Source organism: Oncorhynchus kisutch, linkage group LG2, assembly GCF_002021735.2.
Source record: "Oncorhynchus kisutch isolate 150728-3 linkage group LG2, Okis_V2, whole genome shotgun sequence".
NCBI lineage: Eukaryota > Metazoa > Chordata > Actinopteri > Salmoniformes > Salmonidae > Oncorhynchus > Oncorhynchus kisutch.
This window is the reverse complement of record NC_034175.2, coordinates 60753679-60772503: the sequence shown is the minus strand read 5'-3', so window position 1 is coordinate 60772503 and position 18825 is coordinate 60753679. Positions and strand designations below refer to the sequence as shown.

General features: G+C 42.3%; 1 protein-coding gene and 1 long non-coding RNA gene across 2 annotated transcripts in view; one reads left to right on the top strand and one right to left on the bottom strand.

The window, feature by feature from the left end:
- LOC109869477 (motile sperm domain-containing protein 2-like) overlaps positions 1-18825 on the bottom strand; it is a 53889-nt gene that overhangs the window by 26049 nt on the left and 9015 nt on the right. The window contains exons 2-6 of the mRNA XM_031799302.1: positions 4225-4281; positions 4059-4122; positions 2372-2524; positions 1520-1606; positions 729-883 (exon numbers count right to left, since the gene is read on the bottom strand). Of these exons, the coding sequence (XP_031655162.1) occupies positions 729-883; positions 1520-1606; positions 2372-2524; positions 4059-4122; positions 4225-4257 (492 nt within the window). The 5' untranslated portion in view covers positions 4258-4281. The remainder of the gene's footprint in view (positions 1-728; positions 884-1519; positions 1607-2371; positions 2525-4058; positions 4123-4224; positions 4282-18825) is intronic.
- Positions 6759-17001, top strand: LOC109869485 (uncharacterized). Its single transcript, XR_002252035.2, has 3 exons — positions 6759-7564; positions 7655-7997; positions 15589-17001. It is a non-coding gene; the product is annotated as an uncharacterized LOC109869485 (long non-coding RNA).

Here is an 18825-nt window from a genome sequence, read left to right as displayed (position 1 = left end):
TGAAGTTATTTATTCTCTCTCTGGCTTGTGTGTATTTAATTAGGGCATTTCTCCAAAAGAGAGTTTGGCCAGTGAAGCGAGCTGGCTGACAGAAAGGAGAGTGCCTGCTGGGAAACTCAGATCGAGACAAAGTCAGTCTATGAATTAGGCAGTCAGTTGACTTGGAATGACCAAACTAATTTAAAGGTCACTTTCAATGTGTTAAACCATTGAAGAGCATCAATCCCTCCAAGTCCCAGGCTCAAACAGTAAGCAAAATTAGAAAGCTCAACAGGACTTCAATGACACTCATAACCACACACAAACAGATGTAGGCTATTTCTTTTTGAAAATGGGGAAAACATTTAATCGTGAGGACAGAAATGTATCAATAAAGCCCTCCTTAAATCTATGTAGAGTGGATCAACAGCGACATTGGTATAAATCAGAGCTGTAGCCCTGGTTTGATTCTTCAAACACTATCAAATAGCCTAATGGTTAGAGCATTGGGCCAGTAACTGAAAGGTTGCTGTATCGAATCCCCAAGCTGACAAGGTAAAAATCTGTTGTTCTGCCTCTGAATAAGGCAGTTAACCCCCTTCCCCCCAGTAGGCTGTCATTGTAAATAAGAATTTGTTCTTAACTGACTTGCCTAGCTAAATCAAGGTTAAATAAAAAAAAGAATAAGGGAAGGTGACAAATACAAGAAAAGACTACAATCTTAATCAAAAAGGAAAGTGTTCACTTACGATATTGCTGATCCCTGAATCGGCCATGTCAAACACAACAGTGAGTGGCATCCCTGGCTCTCTCTTAGCATAGCGCTCCAGCCAGAAGGCAACATACTTCTTCTTGTCCATGCTGGTCTTTGCATCCTTGGTATGGAGCTTGACTTTGAACCAGACTGAGAACACAGACAAAAGTATTGCATTCAATAACCTCAACATACAGTACCAGTCAAAAGTTTGGACACACCTACTCATTCAAATAAAAATAAAAATGTATTTACTATTTTCTACATCAGATGACCTGGCCTCCACAATCACCTGACCTCAGCCCAATTGAGATGGTTTGGGATGAGTTGGACTGAACAGTGAAGGAAAAGCAGCCAACAAGTGCTCAGCATATGTGGGATCTCCTTCAAGACTGTTGGAAAAGCATTCCAAGTGAAGCTGGTTGAGAGAATGCCAAGAGTGTGCAAAGCTGTCCTCAAGGCAAAGGGTGCCTACTTTGAAGAAACTTGGAATTTGTTTAACACTTTTTTGGTTCCTACATGATTCCGTATGTGTTATTTCATAGTTGTGATGTCTTCACTATTATTCTACAATGTAGAAAATAGCAAAAAATAAAAAATAAAACCTGGAATGAGTAGGTGTGTCCAAACCTTTGACTGGTACTTTATGTGTTAAACATATTACAAAGCAATAGCTTACAATTTTTGGTAACCTTTTGTAAGGGGTAATAATAGTGTCTGTGAGTAATTATTAGAGAGAAATCAATTATACATATGGTGCAGTATGAGCATCATTAATCAACATACAGAGCTTGTTGCCTTCCTTGTCATAGCCGTGGAGGAAGACAGCCCCCGTCTCAAACATCCACTTTGGAATGCTGCTCTCAGTGAGGTCTGAAACAAGACAAAACATTATCAGCCAACAATATAAAATGGCAATCAATAAGAATGTTTTATAACAAGAACAATTATTGGCCAAAATAATTATCATAAAAACAAAAGTAATTCCTAACTCCTCGCCACCATACAAGACTGACAAATCTTGTCAACAAGTGACAATAAGGCATTGTCAATATCAGAAGTTAGGCAATTGGAAGAGATAACGTTTGTAAATCTAATTTCTGCATGACACCGATTTAACAAACTGAATGTTGTCTGGCTAGAAAACCCTGTATTTGTATGAGTAAAATGTAGCAATTTAAAAGTGAAACGTAAGAAAAATAGAGAGGATTGTCTCCATGTGGAACAGATGGAAATATTACCACACAGCACACAATAAGCCTTTATCTGAGAGAAGGTCAAGAATCTATAACACATTGACACACAAAGACAGCTACTGATGAACCATCCCACAGTGTGGTGATACTTATAGGCTCAAATAAAACTGCGCTGTTTAACTTGCCTGTATTTGAATACAGTTAAGATACTAGTTTAGCAGGGAATGAGAATGTGTGCTGTTCCTGTTTTCTACACTCAACCCTAAGCAAGGCCAAAGTCACATGTTGTAGGGTACAAATACAGCCACAGGCTTCTCAGATCGAGATGAATCACTTCAAGAGTGATTAATTGATGACCGACACTTACACCTTCATTTTCTGAAAACAAGTGCACATGCAGTGCAGTTTTACTAGAGGTTAAATATGTGCCCAGACCGCTCACCATTCAAACTAAAATCTTTCCTCCACAGGAAACTGTCATCAATCATCTTCAGGGCATCGTCCACAGAGTATAGTCGCCATGTCAGGTATGCCTCCACCAGAGCATCATCCTTTTGTAGCCTGTCCACATCTCTGGAGTCATATTTGTCAGATTCTGTGAGGGAGAACAGTAAAAAAATTAAATCACTTGACATGAAACTGAATTCCTACTCCAATGTCTGACCTACAACCATGAGACCTACAGCACCTATGAGTTTGTTGCTTATAACCTTTTATGACAAGACCCAACCATAGAGTGAAGACAGCACTTAGCCTCCTATACTACACAAGGCTGCCTTCAGCTACCTCATTTACTAAAATGCTGACATGTATCTACCAATATAAAGATTGTTTAGGAAACAAGTGTTCTTTGAAAGATGGATTGGTCTCTCAACAATGCTTCACAGGAAACTGAAAGGCATACCGACAACGATGAGACAGCCTATAGGTGCCAGGACAACAACCTCTCCCTCAACGTGATCTAGACAAAGGAGATGATTGTGGACTACAGGAAAAAGAGGACCGTCTTATCGACGGGGCTGTAGTGGAGCAGGTCGAGAGCTTCAAGTTCCCTGACGTCCACATCACCAACAAACTAACATGGTCCAAGCACACCAAGACACCTATTCCTCCTCATGAGACTGAAAAGATTTGGCATGGGTCCTCAGATCCTCAAAATGTTTTACAGCTGCACCATCGAGAGCATCCTGACGGGTTGCATCACTGCCTGGTATGGCAACTGGCACAAGGGTAGTGAGTATGGCCCAGTACATCACCGGGACCAAGCTTCCTGCCATTCATGACCTTTATACCTGGCGGTGTCAGAGGAAGGCCCTAAAAATGGTCAAATACTCCATCCACCCTAGTCATAGACTGTTCTCTCTGCTACCGCACGGCAAGCGATACCGGAGCACCAAGTTTAGGTACAAGAGGCTCCTAAATAGCTTCTACCCCCAAGCCATAAGACTCCTGAACAGCTAATCAAATGGCTACCCAGACTATTTGCATGCCCCCCTCCCGGAACACTGCTGCTACTCTATGTTATTAGTGCCCCACATTAACATTGACTCTGTACCGGTACCCTCTGTAAATAGCCCCGCTATTGTTATTTACTGCTGCTCTTTAATTATTTGTTATTCTTATCTCATACCTTTTTTTGGGGGGGGGGGGGGGGGGGGGGGTAAGCGTTTCACTGGTCTACTACACCTGTTGTATTCTGCGCATGTGACAAATACAATTTGATTTGATATTGTATGGCTTTATTAAAGGTCACACCTCAAGTAGGCTACTCAATATAACTGTATTTTCTATTACAAAAAAACGAGTTAGAACATAATTATGGTGTTAATACAGACATATGTCATGTCACTGCCAGTAGCCAAACTAATAATCATTACTCATCCATTAATTAATGTATCAGAACAATCTGTCAAACAACTAAAGCAGCTGATGATAATGTGTTGCGCTAGCTAAGTAAAATAGCTAGATGGATGGAATGCAATCGAACAGCCCATGATATCTGGCTTTTAGCTAACAGCTAGCTAGCTGTTACAGGAGCGAATGTTAATTAGCTAGATTATGGGGGTCTTGTTGTAAAAATACATGTGGTTACCTAACTAACGTTTGTTAGCCTGTTAGCATGAATTTACCTTGTCCTTGGACATACTCATTGTTGAACTTCTGTCTCGTCTCCTCAATCTTCTTCTTAATGTCCTGTTGTACAGAAAGATTTAGTTAGCCATGTGTAATGAATGCATTACAAATTGCCTGGCAAAATATACGTATTATTGCAAGAAAAATTAAATGGTAAGCTACCTGCCCTGGTTCAAACTTCCCAACTTCCGCCATGTTCAAGTGACTCTGCTGTTCTGGCTAGAATGGGTACATTGAAGTTGAGGAATAAATCAGTTCTAGCGTATGAAACTGTTGCCTTGTATTGCCATTTTAGCTCTTGGCTATGTCATCAAAGTGATACCTAAAAAATAAGACATCTCAGGTCCATTCAATCAAATGTAAAGAATATTTAATGGATTATTTAAATATTTATCAACGTAAGCATTGATGACAACAATATGTATTGTACATTTGTCTGTTGCCGGAGACAATACTGGCTAACCCACAATGCAAAGTTTCTTACTTCATTTGCGTTATGTGATGCCCCGGATACACGGATGAGCGGCCAATACTGAGCAAAAGTAGTTGCATATCGGATTTAAAGCCTTGTATGATACTTATATTAGCGTATAACTTTTTTATAATATCATATTCATAGCTTTATAACAATTTAAACGTATATGAACCATTTTGGATGTAGCCCATCAAAATCACTCAACGTCTTCCACGCGAGCGACATGAATCGAGCGCACCCAGTTTTCTGGCGAGATGTTTTGACTGTTGCCCAATAACTCTGATAGATAACTATTCGGCAAACTATTGCCCATTACCTATGTGTAGGTAAGCATCATCTGTTATAATTTGTATAACTAAATCATGTATGCATGTATGTACTATGTAACGTTAGTTAACGTCAGCAGCTGCGTAGTTCAACCTTGGTTCACGTGCTACTCTATACTAGGAACTTCGGAAATGTTCAACTTGCTAAATGGTTGAACGCGTTACGTGTGTAACTACAGTCGTGACCAAAAGTTTTGTGAATGACACAAATGTTCATTTTCACAAAGTCTGCTGCCTCAGTTTGTATGATGGAAATTTGCATATACTCCAGAATGTTCTGAAGAGTGATCAGATGAATTGCAAAGTTCCTCTTTGCCATGCAAATGAACTGAATCCCCCAAAACATTTCCACTGCATTTCAGCCCTGCCACAAAAGGACCAGCTGACATCATGTCAGTGATTCTCTCGTTAATTAACACAGGTGTGTCTGTTGACGAGGACAAGGCTGGAGATCACTCTGTCATGCTGATTGTGTTCGAATAACAGACTGGAAGCTTCAAAAGCAGGGTGATGATTGGAATCATTGTTCTTCCTCTGTCAATCCTGGTTACCTTTAAGGAAACAGGTGCCGTCATCATTGCTTGGCACAAAAAGGGCTTCACAGGCAAGGATATTGCTGCCAGTAAGAATGCACCTAAATCAACCATTTATCGGATCATCAAGAACTTCAAGGAGAGCGGTTCAATTGTTGTGAAAAAGGCTTCAGGGAGCCCAAGAAAGACCAGCAACCTCCAGGACCGTCTCCTAAATTTGATTCAGCTGCGGGATCGGGGCACCACTCGTACAGAGCTTGCTCGGGAATGGCAGCAGGCAGGTGTGGCATCTGCACGCACAGTGAGGTGAAGACTTTTGGAGGATGGCCTGGTGTCAGGAAGGGCAGCAAAGAAGTCACTTCTCTCCAGGAAAAACATCAGGGACAGACTGATATTCTGCAAAAGGTACAGGGATTGGACTGCTGAGGACTGAGGTAAAGTCGTTTTCTCTGATGAATCCATTTTCCGATTGTTTGCGGCATCCGAAAAAAAGTCAGGAGAAGACAAGGTGAGCGCTACCATCAGTCCTGTGTCAGGAAAGCATCCTGAAACCATTCATGTGTGGGGTAGCTTCTCAGCCAAGGGAGTGGGCTCACTCACAATTTTGCCTAAGAACACAGCCATGAATAAAGAATGGTACCAACACATCCTCTGAGAGCAACTTCTCCCAAACATCCAGGAACAGTTTGGTGACGAACAATGCCTTTTCCAGCATGATGAAGCACCTTGCCATAAGGCAAAAGTGATAACTAAGTGGCTCGGGGAACAAAACATCGATATTTTGGGTCCATGGCCAGGAAACTCCCCAGACCTTAATCCCATTGAGAACTTGTGGTCAATCCTCAAGAGGCGGGTGGACAAACAAAACCCCACAAATTCTGACAAACTCCATGCATTGATTATGCAAGAATGGTCTGCCATCAGTCAGGATGTGGCCCAGAAGTTAATCGACAGCATGCCAGGGCAGATTGCAGAGGTCTTGAAAAAGAAGGGTCAACACTGCAAATATTGACTCTTTGCATCAACTTCATATAATTGTCAATAAAAGCCTTTGACACTTATGAAATGCTTATAATTATACTTCAATATTCCATAGTAACATCTGACAAAAATATCTAAAGACACTGAAGCAGCAAACTTTGTGAAAATTAATATTATTGTCATTCTCAAAACTTTTGGCCACGACAGTACAACCTTTAACAAGTCGAACATTTCCCAGTTTCCTTGTTCTGACTATCACTTGAACGTGGCAATAATACCACAATGACAGAAGACTGTCCCAGCCAACACATGAAACTAGTTTCCTTCCATGGTGACATTCTCACATTTCAATACTAATGCTCCATTCCCAGAGATGGCGAAAGTTGAAGAGGATCAGAACTGGCTTTCAGCAGACTGACATTTCAATGGATGGCTGCACTTTCTCAAATGGGAATGGTGGTAATATGGCTGTTATCAACAGAAAGAGTTAATCAGATGTTGATATGGTGGCATGCATCTTTGCCCTACATGTGGGAAACAGTGACTTCACCATGCATTTTACTGATAAGTAGGGGGATGTGTTCAAGTACAGGCTTCTCACTCTGAGCAGGTCAAATAGATAAGAGCCACATATGGAGTTTAAACTACCATACCGGATTTAAAGGAAATGTTACTGTCTTGAAGGGCCCTAGTGTAATATGGAGCCATGAAGGTGTTGTCTTTTACATTTCTCTACAAGCAGGTGAAGTTAGACAAATGCCTATCAAGCTTGCTCTGAACTTTATTGGTGAGGATCCCCTCAACAAAAGGAAAATATTCATACTAGATTCCCAAACACTATCCAAAGAATGCCTGAATGATCAATTGGACTTTCCAGGGAGGAGCAAAACCCTGGGGTATTTTGTAGAGGAAGGACAAGTATTAAACGGTGCTCTGATCTTACCTCATGCCTACAGTTCCATCACACCGTGTAGATTTGTGATCTCAGCTGAAGAGGTGAACAGTGTGTCAAAATCAACTGGTGGCAGCGACCAGTAAAAAGCAGTTGCTGTATTTGAAAGGTATGCCAGGTTTCCTTTTGAAGAACCTCACCACATTCAGATGGTCAACACTGGACGGAATGGATGTCTGTTTGCCATCTCTTTCAACCATGTGCAGTCTGTGCAGTATGGAAAGACACTTTTCAGGTATTGGAATGCTATTTTGTGAGATCATCATGCTCATTGCTTACTGTGTAAAACTGTATAATTGTCATGGCCCTGCTCTGTCTCCCTCAGGTAGCATCATGCTGGTTAGGTGTGAGCTCCCTCCGTGAGGATGATGCTGTGAACTGTGGAACAGATCAGATACTGCTGGTCTTCGGAAGCCAGAGTCCTACTGTGGGTCCAGTGGATCAATACCTCATCACAGATCTCTGCTTGACAACCTATTCTGAGAGACGCTGTACTTTTCTGCTCTTCTTTACCAGTCTTATAACACCCTACTTATAACCCAGTTCTGATGTGTGAAGATTGTTGTATGTTTCAGCATGGACATGAGAGTGGTGAAGGACGGACCATATCTGACACAGCTCAAGAGAACTACCTCCTAACTGTCAAAACTCTACAGGACATACTACAGGTATATTGTTACATTAAAGAGAGCAGCATCAAAGCTGTTATTAGTATTTGGGTACAGTTATTAAACGGTTGTAATGTTTGGAGTCTATTGTCCAGATGCAAGGATATTCCCATTTATCCAACATGTTGTTGTTGATACCTTGCTCCGGGTTCTTCAGAGAGATGTAAGGGTAAAAGAGAGGATTCTACACCAGTCAGTCCAAGCCCTTACAGAAGAGGTCTCAGGAAGAGAACACATTCTCACCCAGACAGAGCAGGTTATTGTCAATCGCAGAGTCATGCTTATCTTTCTTACATTATCATGGTCTTTCTTACCATTCAATATATGCCATTTAGATGTACAGTTGAAGACGGAAATTTGCATACACTTAGGTTGGAGTCATTAAAACTCGTTTTTCAACCACTCCACAAATTTCTTGTTAACAAACTATAGCTTTGGCAAGTCGGTTAGGACATCTACTTTGTGCATGACACAAGTAATTGTTTACAGACAGATTATTTCACTTATAATTCACTGTATCACAATCCCAGTGGGTCAGAAGTTTACATACACTAAGTTGACTGTGCCTTTAAACAGCTTGGAAAAGTCCAGAAAATTATGTCATGATTTTAGAAGCTTCTGATAGGCTAATTGACATAATTTGAGTCAATTGGAGGTGTACCTGTGTACGTATTTCAGGGCCTACCTTCAAACTCAGTGCCTCTTTGCTTGACATCATGGGAAAATCTAAAGAAATCAGCCAAGACCTCAGAAAAAAATTGTAGACCTCCACAAGTCTGGTTCATCCTTGGGAGCAATTTCCAAATGCCTGAAGGTACCACATTCATCTGTACAAACAATAGTATGCAAATATAAACACCATGGGACCATGCAGCCATCATACCGCTCAGGAAGGAGATGCATTCTGTCTCCTAGAGATGAACGTACTTTGGGGCCAAAAGTGCAAATCAATTCCAGAACAACAGTGAAGGACCTTGTGAAGATGCTGGAGGAAACACGTGCAAAATTATCTATATCCACAGTAACCTGAAAGGCCGCTCAGCAAGGAAGTCCACTGCTCTAAGACCGCCATAAAAAAAGTCAGACTATGGTTTGCAACTGCACATGGGGACAAAGATCATACGTTTTGGAGGAATGTCCTTTGGTCTGATGGCCATCGTTCTCTTTGGAGGAAAAAGGGGGAGGCTTGCAAGCCGAAGAACACCATCCCAACCGGGAAGCACGGGGGGGGGGGGGGCAGCATCATGTTGTGAGAGTGCTTTGCTGCAGGGGGGACAGGTACACTTCACAAAATAGATGGCATCATGAGGGAGGAAAATTATGTGGATATATTGAAGCAACATCTCAAGACATCAGTCAGGAAGTTAAATCTTGGCTGCAAATGGGTCTTCCAAATGGACAATGACCCCAAGCTTGTGGAAAGCTACCCAAAACGTTTGACCCAAGTGAAACAATTTAATGGCAATGCTACCAAATACTAATTGAGTGTATGTAAACTTCTGACCCACTGGGAATGTGATGAAAGAAATAAAAGCTGAAATAAATCATTCTCTCTACTATTATTCTGACATTTCACATTCTTAAAATGAAGTGGTGATCCTAACTGACCTAAGACAGGGAATTGTTACTAGGATTAAATGTCAGGAATTGTGAAAAACTGAGTTTAAATGTATTTGGCTAAGGTGTATGTATAATTCCGACTTCAACTGTAAGGAACTGTTATCATATTGGTGTTGATGGTAGTGTCTGATCCTCGAACAGGAAGGACTTGTTTCTCTATGGGATGAGGATGACAAGTCAGAGGATGAGGCAACAGATGAGAAGATGCAGGTTATACCTTCAATTAGGGCTATTGCAGTGATTGTATTACCCCCCCCCCCCCCCCCCTCAAATTCCAGGTGACCGTTTAGTCATGGTAATTAGGCTTTCCAATCTCTGATGCTGCTGCTGGTCATTATTAGCCTACCAAACTTGCTAACTGCCTGGTACTCAACACTCTATTGTCCCTCTAATCACTCTGACATTAATGCAAATGTGGTTGAATATCTAGTCAAACACTTCATGTGCTCATGTTGTGCAACATTTCTATAGGCAATGAATTTGCTTGAGAAAACATGGTGATGGCCTCTACTAGAACGAGGAGGATCCCATCAGCTTTCTATAGACTAAGCCTACTATATTTATTTCTCAACTTTCCTAATATTAATCACATTGTTTATCTTTACAACAGGAGTATAGCCTACTAAAATGAACCACAGGAAAAGCATCCTCCATTCTCTATTTAAGTGCATAGATGACATGTATTTTTCCCGCTGCCCCTGTTTCGAGACAGGTGCATGATAATGGTCCATTCTAAAGCAAAACCAATTTCACACATATTATTTAGCTTATGTAAAGATTAAATCAAGAATAGTCTGATGGGTGACAATATTAGCCTATCACTTGTGAATGATATATTATCACTTGTGAGTTATTATTTGTTTTTATTTATTTATTTCACCTTAATTTAACCAGGTAGGCTAGTTGAGAACAAATTCTCATTTACAACTGTGACCTGGCCAAGATTAAGCAAAGCAGTGCGACACAAACAACAACACAGAGTTACACATGGAATTAAAAAAACATACAGTCAATAACAAAATAGGGAAAAAAGGATATATACAGTGTGTGCAAATGAGGTAAGATAAGGGAGGTAAGGCAATGAATAGGTCATGGTGGCGAAATAATTACAATTTAGCAATTAAACGCTGGAGTGATAGAGACAGAAGATGAATGTGCAAGTAGAGATACTGGGGTGCAAAGGAGCAAAAATAAATAAATAACACTATGGGGATGAGGTAGTTGGATGGGCTATTTACAGATGGGCTATGTACAGGTGCAGTGATCTGTGAGCTGCTCAGACAGCTGGTGCTTAAAGCTAGTGAGGAAGATATGGGTCTCCAGCTTCAGTGATTTTTGCAATTCGTTCCAGTCATTGGCAGCAGAGAACTGGAAGGAAAGGCGGCCAAAGGAGGAATTGGCTTTGGGGTGACCAGTGAAATATGTACCTGCTGGAGCGCATGCTACGGGTGGGTGCTGCTATGGTGACCAGTGAGCTGAGATAAGGTGGGGCTTTACCTAGCAAAGACTTATAAATGACCTGGAGCCAGTGGGTTTGGCGACTAATATGAAGCGAGGGCCAGCCAACGAGAGCATACAGATCGCAGTGGTGGGTAGTATATGGGGCTTTGGTGACAAAACGGATGGCACTGTGATAGACTGCATCCAATTTGCTGAGTAGAGTGTTGGAGGCTATTTTGTAAATGATATCGCCGAAGTCAAGGATTGGTAGGATAGTCAGTTTTACGAGGGTATGTTTGGCAGTATGAGTGAAGGATGCTTTGTTGCGAAATAGGAAACCGATACTAGATTTACGTTTGGATTGGAGATGCTTAATGTGAGTCTGGAAGGAGAGTTTACAGTCTAACCAGACACCTAGGTATTTGTAGATGTCCACATATTCTAAGTCAGAACCGTCCAGAGTAGTGATGCTGGACTCGCGGGCAGGTGCTGGTAGCGATCGGATGAAGAGTTGCATTTAAGAGCAGTTGGAGGCCACAGAAGGAGAGTTGTATGGCATTGAAGCTCGTCTGGAGGTTAGTTAACAGTTTCCAAAGAAGGCCCAGAAGTATACAGAATGGTATCGTCTGTGTAGAGGTGGATCAAAGAATCACCAGCAGGAAGAGCGACATCATTGATGTATACAGAGAAGAGAGTCGGCCCGAGAACTGAACCCTGTGGCACCCCATAGAGACTGCCAGAGGTCCGGACAACAGGCCCTCCGATTTGAGATACTGAACTCTGTCTGAGAAGTAGTCGGTGAACCAGGCGAGGCAGTCATTTGAGAAACCAAGGCTGTTGAGTCTGCCGATATGAATGTGGTGATTGACAGAATCAAAAGCCTTGGCCAGGTCTATGAATACAGCTGCACAGTATTGTCTCTTATCGATGCAGGTTATGATATCATTTAGGACCTTGAGCATGGCTGAGGTGCACCCATGACCAGCTCTGAAACCAGATTGTATAGCGGAGAAGGTACGGTGGGATTCGAAATGGTCAGTGATCTGTTTTGTTAACTTGGCTTTTGAAGACCTTAGAAAGGCAGGGTAGGATAGATATGGATCTGTAGCAGTTTGGGTCTAGAGTGTCTCCCCCTTTTGAAGAGTAGGATGACCGTGGCAGCTTTCCAGTCTTTGAGGATCTCAGACGATACAAAAGAGAGGTTGAACATGCTAGTAATAGGGGTTGCAACATTTTCGTCTGATCATTTTAGAAAGAGAGGGTCCAGATTGTCTAGTCCTGCTGATTTGTAGGGGTCCAGGTTTTGCAGCTCTTTCAGAACATCAGCCATCTGGATTTGGGTGAAGGAGAAATGGGGGAAGCTTGGGCGAGTTGCTGTGGGGGGGTGCAGGGCTGTAAGGGTGGCCAGGTGGAAAGCATGGCCAGCCGTTGAAAAATGCTTATTGAAATTCTCAATTATCGTGGATTTATCGGTGGTGACAGTGTTTCCTAGCCTCAGTGCAGTGGGCAACTGGGAGGAGGTGCTCTTATTCTCCATGGACTTTACAGTGTCCCAGAACTTTTTGGAATTTGTGCTGCAGGCACAATGATGAATGATGCCCAGCATAAGTAACTGCCTTTTTTTGGCGATATTTTCTGATCGTAGTTTCACACCTCATGTAGCCTAGACCATAGGCCTACATGTTTTGGTAAGGTTTGTATCACAACTAAAGTGGCCAAATAACTTATTAAAATTAAGCACATTAATCCACTTTACAAGGGTTTTAGAGCCTAACTGGCATACAAAACCTGCTTGTGAGTTTCAAGTTTGGGAAGATAATTTTCACCATAAAAATGCACCTTTATAATAAAAGCATTACATGCATAATCGCATTTGCGGTCACTTTTGATAATGGTGTTTTCTTGCTAATGGAACATTCACGCTTATAGCCTACTGCCATGTGCACATTGCTGCGTGAAGAAATAGCCTAATAGTTTATCAACATGTTAAGCTAAACTTTCTGATCTGTTGCGTCATCCACATTGGGTTTTTATGCTAGTGTTTGTATTAATTTGGGATCTATTGCACCCCACAAGTGTCCCAGACTTTTTTTGGAATATTTATTTATTGCACAGAATAGATTGACTTTTGTACTATGGGGATGGTAGATTGACATAGGCTAGTGCTTTTGCTGTTTGTTGGGACTACTCATCTTGTTGGCTGACACAAAGTAAATGTGGACAGTTCTTCCGATATCTTCAATATGCACCTCAAAATTGGATAAGGACGCTTGCTGTTGTGTCCCCGAAGTGTCTGTCTTCACTTGTAGCCTTTGAGAAAGACCCTATCACGTGATGGAGAGACATATGAGTGAGAGGCGCTTCGGATTGCGCAGCACTCAGGGAGAAGGGCACAACGCAGCACTGGGCCGCAAAAGGCTTGGATTTTTTTAGAGTGCATTACGGCCACAAAGGGAATGCTGCCATGAAATTTGAGGCATTATCAAGTGCTTGTCAAATTGTGAATGAGGCAATTGAAGTGTGTACAGCCTGTGCAAAAAAACTAATTAGAGCTCATGCCTTTCAAGCAACCTTTTTTCAAATCATCTTCAGTCTCATCATTTGTACAATGTACAAAAAATGTACAAAACATATAGCCCAATGTTTGTAGACCAACTAAAGTTACATGAATAACTCTAAATTAAGCAAACAGGAGTACCTATTTCTTTGTTAATAACCGCTCAACACAGAATAGCCGCATGTGCGCACTCCCTCAAATCGTTTGGAGAAAATATTTATATTTTTTTCAGCTTTGTTCAATTGTATTCTTCATACTGTAAAATAATATAAAATAATGCCAAATGCTAAATGTACTAGTGTAGCCCACATTAATTTGGCATAGCCACATCAGACCTAACATAAGGACAACTCAGAGTATGCTATTCTTCTGAAATAGACTGCATTTTCTTTATATCATGCTTCTTTAGAACTGTCTAAAATAAATACTGGATTTATTGTGAAGGTGTAGGCTATATCACGTGTATTTATTAGACTTTTTAAAATGTAGAGGTTCCAAAGGTCTGCATCAGTGGCTTGTAGGCTATGCGTGGAAGCCAGGAAATATCTTATTTTCCTCAGTTATGCTTCATTTTTATTTAACCTTTATTTAACAAGCAAGTCAGTTAAGAACATATTCTTATTTACAATTATTGCCTAGAAATAGTGGGTTAACTGCCATACTTAAGGTACAAATCTGTTGTTCTGCCCCTTTCAGCCAACCTTTCAGCCAACCTGCCGCCTCCAGTAGCAAATAGTAGTGAATTGTAACGCTTCAAATCTTCATGATATCTTGTTAATGTTATGGAGCTGAGGGCATGTCAATGGTAATGATAGTGGCAGTGTTAATATAATGATTGTATGTGTTAATGGGGTTCAGTCAACCATGGTTCCTGCCTGGTGAACGCCACTTACCAGCTGTTAGATCCCACAACTGGTGTCTGACCAGATTTCTTTATCTACCAACGAGAGCAGTTCCCCAAACCAAAAGCCAGAAAAAAAGCCTGAATACTAATCTTCAAAACCACTCACTTAAATCACACCTGAAAGAGAATGTTTCCCCTCCGGACATTTGTCTCAACATCACGACTTTGATCATTGCATTGATGAGGATATATAGCAAACAAACCTAACATCAAACACTGTTTATCCCTGTGAAGTGCTCTCAAAGCAAGACGTCAATAACATCTCACCTTCCACAGCCTAAAGTGTAGAAGAGCTACTGTTAAGCTCCAGTCTCTCAGGCGATAACTACAGGCTTTCTGAGAAATTACTCCACAGCAGCCACATGCCTGTCTGGTCACCATGGCAACATGCTCTCCAATAGCCCTGGAGCTGTTTCTGTGGAAGCGCAGACCAATCAAGAGTTCAAGTTGCTCCAGTTGTCTGGAGAGCATCATCCTTATGATGGAATTGCTGGTACAGCTCAAGTAGCACATAGGCTCTCCAGGCACTTTGAGACTTCTTTAAATTACTCATATCCCTTATTTTACCAGGTAAGTTGACTGAGAAGACATTCTCATTTACAGAAACAACCTGAAAAATAGTTACAGGGGATGAATGAGACAATTGAAAGCTGGTGATGATTAGGTGGTAATAATGGTATGAGGGCCAGATTGGAAGCTGGGGATGATTAGGTGGTCATAATAGTATGGGGGCCCGATTGGGAATTTAGCACCCCATGGGATCTCTAGTGACCACACTGTCAGGACACCTGTTTAACATCCTATCCAAAAGACGGCACCCTACACAGGGCATATATACTGGTCCTCCAACACCACTTCCAGCAGCATCTGGTCTCCCGTCCAGGGACTGACCAGGACTAACCCTGCTGAGTTTCAGAGGCAAGCCAGCAGTGGGATGCACGGTGGTATGCTGCTGGCACTCACTAGCTCACTCACTTCATGAATGCTAAATGTAATTGATTCCCTGTGCGGCAACCTACCATGTCCAAGTGATTGTTCCTGACGTGTTATATATTTTTGTTCCAACTTAGCGGAGAGTGTGACTTTATCCATCCTGACAGAGGCAGGCCAGTGCCAGGCGCTTGCGGTCATTCAGACCCACAGCCAAGTGTCCCCCCCCCCACACACAAAGATCCCATCTCACTGCTCTCACCCAGTGCCTACGGCCAAGATAAGCAGGCGAGATGGTGCCAGTGGAGCCTGTGACACAGACACACACAGACTGGCAGTGACCGCTGTGACTGACCTGACCCCACTGCTGACCTCTGGCAGTGTCAAATGTGCTGTCATGCTCCATTACGTCCACAGACAGGGATCTTCTGGCTCCCCGACCGCCCTAGTTGAAGTCGCCCAGTACGAAGATTGTCTCTGCTCCTTGGCGAGGAGGAGGGGGAGACTGAGAAGGAGGGGAGGAAGTGCAGCGGAATGAGAAAGATGGAGCCCCTTGATCCAGGCTCTGCATAGCGACTCAAGAGGTGCAGGGAGGTGTGGCCGTGGGACAGGGAGAGGAGTAGGAGGAGGTTTAGCCCCTGGTGGACGTGGAACGCTATCGCAGGCTGACCCAGATACTGGCCCAGGTACAGTTGGAGGGAGATATAGCCGCCCTCATAGAGTCACAGTCACTCATTCAGCTCTGCACTGCATTGACATGTATAGTAGTTCCTTTTATTTATATGCTTTCATAAGTACCAATGGATTGTACGGTTACGTTCATTTGCTTTCTAATATTCTGTAAGTGCCCATTATTCAATGAAATGTTGAGTTTCAGTCCAGGTGATGTCGCTCTTATCTCATTTTGAACTGAGTGCTACTCAATGCATTGGTAAGGAGAAGTTTCAAACCAGAGATCGATATGGTTCACCGTGTATGCTACTGTAGTTGGTAGGTTTACACATCTGTTACTGTAAACCTGTCTACCAATAGTGTGGGTGAATGCGTGTCCCCTTTGGACAACGTCCTGCTCTTCACACCTCATCTCTGTGTGATCGCTACTCCTCTCTCCCACTCTTCTCCCCTCAGACCGGCAGCCTGTGAAACACTCTTTAATGTGTGCTGCTGTGCATTGCACACTGGGAAAGGCCGGCTTCTTACTCTGTTCTGAAGTGGGAAATGCTGTGTGTGTTCAGAATGAAATGTTAGGAGGTAACTGGATGGCATAAAGGAGGTAACTGGAAGGTCTAAATCTCCTGGATTTGGCTTAAAAACCTTTTAGTAGCAATTCTGCCCTTCATGGTTCAGTTCTGTTCTCTGTAACATGCTATAAAATAAACCCATCTTGGATGATGTCTCGTGATGACCACATGTAGTACAGTTACTATTGTGTCCTTCCTCCAAGGGAATCAACAGCAGCCCTCTCATGAGTCATCATCCCAAGCTGCTAGATCAGTTATTTCTGACTAAAGGTGTCTGTTATTTACAGAATACTTCAATAAAAACGATTCAGCTTTAAACCTGTTTTCTGAGAATTGTGTCCTATGGTGATACTTGCCATTGCGTTTTTCTCCTCTCTGTCATTTTCACAACACACACTATTTTACTCTCACCCTGCACTGAGGCACCTGCTCGATTTGTTATGGTATCAGCTGGGGATGGTTTTCTGCCTGGAGCCCTCTTCAAACCTCACTGCCTGGCAGGCTGAAGAGAATATATAGGGATTTGTTTTGTCATCCCATTATTGTATGCTAACTTTCATTAAGTTTGAGAAGGATGACTGCAGGGCTCCTGCTGCCTTCCATCTGCAGAAGTGCTTCCATCACAATGAAGAATGTGGTTTCTGACAGAGGATGTCATCAGGCACCATTGAAGAAGAGGACCAGACATGAAGCTTGCAGGATTGCATCTTTCTTCTCCAGAGCCAAAATAGTTTATGTAGGTTGTTATTAAGACATGAAGGCAATTGACCAGTCATTCCAGATTTAAATCTGTTGACAAGACAAGGTCATGTACACTGTAGCCTAGTTTCCATCTTGTACAATTTATTGGAATCCTTATGTTACTGTAACATTAATAATGTAATAGTCTATTAAAGGGATTATTCTGTAGTGGTGTAGTAGTGCTCACGAGCCAAAAGTGGTCCCTGAAATTGTGTAATACATCACGTGTACCACATCATTGCTCTTGCTCTGCTGTGGGTGCATTTTGCTAGCGGTCACTCATATGGCGAGGGGCTGAAGCTCATTGGTTGAACTCAACTTACTAGGGTGCTGCCCCACATGGGGGAACACGTAGGGTAAAATGGCGCAGCACAGCTTCCAAAAACACCTTACATTCAAACTAGGGATTTCGCGGCTAATTGAGGCAAGACTGTAATTCTGTCTTAGATTATGCATGTATGAACTACACATTGACACATCCAGCCCAAAGCGTGAAGTAAAATAATACTTATTAGTCATCAAAGTTCCGGAGCATGTCTTTAAGGGACAAACAAGCCCCAGATACTTGATTGACTGTTTCCAAAGGCATCATTGGGGTAATGTTGACACTAACAATGATGAGTAATGTTGGTGGAGAGGAGTGAGTCATTGTTTATGTTGATGCTGAGTGACAGGAGGTCTTCCATGTCAACCTTGATCGCTCTGCCCCTGGTCTGCTTGCTATAGCTACAGTGGCTTGCGAAAGTATTAACCCCCTAGGCATTTTTCCTATTTTGTTGCCTTACATCCTGGAATTAAATTAGTTTTTTGGGGGGGTTGTATCATTTGATTTACACAACATGCCTACCACTTTGAAGATGCAAAATATATTTTATTGTGAAATGAACAAGAAATAAGACACAAAAAAATCGGAAAACTTGAGCGTGCATAACTATTCACCCCCCCAAAGTCAATACTTTGTAGAGCCACCTTTTGCAGCAATTACAGCGGCAAGTCTCTTGGGGTATGTCTCTCTAAGCTTGGCACATCTAGCCACTGGGATTTTTTGATGAAGCTGGAGCAAAACTGCTCCAGCTCCTTCAAGTTGGATGGGTTCTGCTGGTGTACAGCAACATTTAAGTCATACCACAGATTCTCAATTGGATTGAGGTCTGGGCTTTGACTAGGCCATCCCAAGACATTTAAATGGTTCCTCTTATGCATTGGCTTTTTCCTGACCACTCTTCCGTAAAGCCCAGCTCTGTGGAGTGTATGGCTTAAAGTGGTCCTATGGACAGATAATCCAATCTCTGCTGTGGAACTTTTCAGCTCCTTCAGGGTTATCTTTGATCTCTTTGTTTCCTCTCTGATTAACGCCCTCCTTGCCTGGTCTGAGAGTTTTGGTGGGCGGCCCTC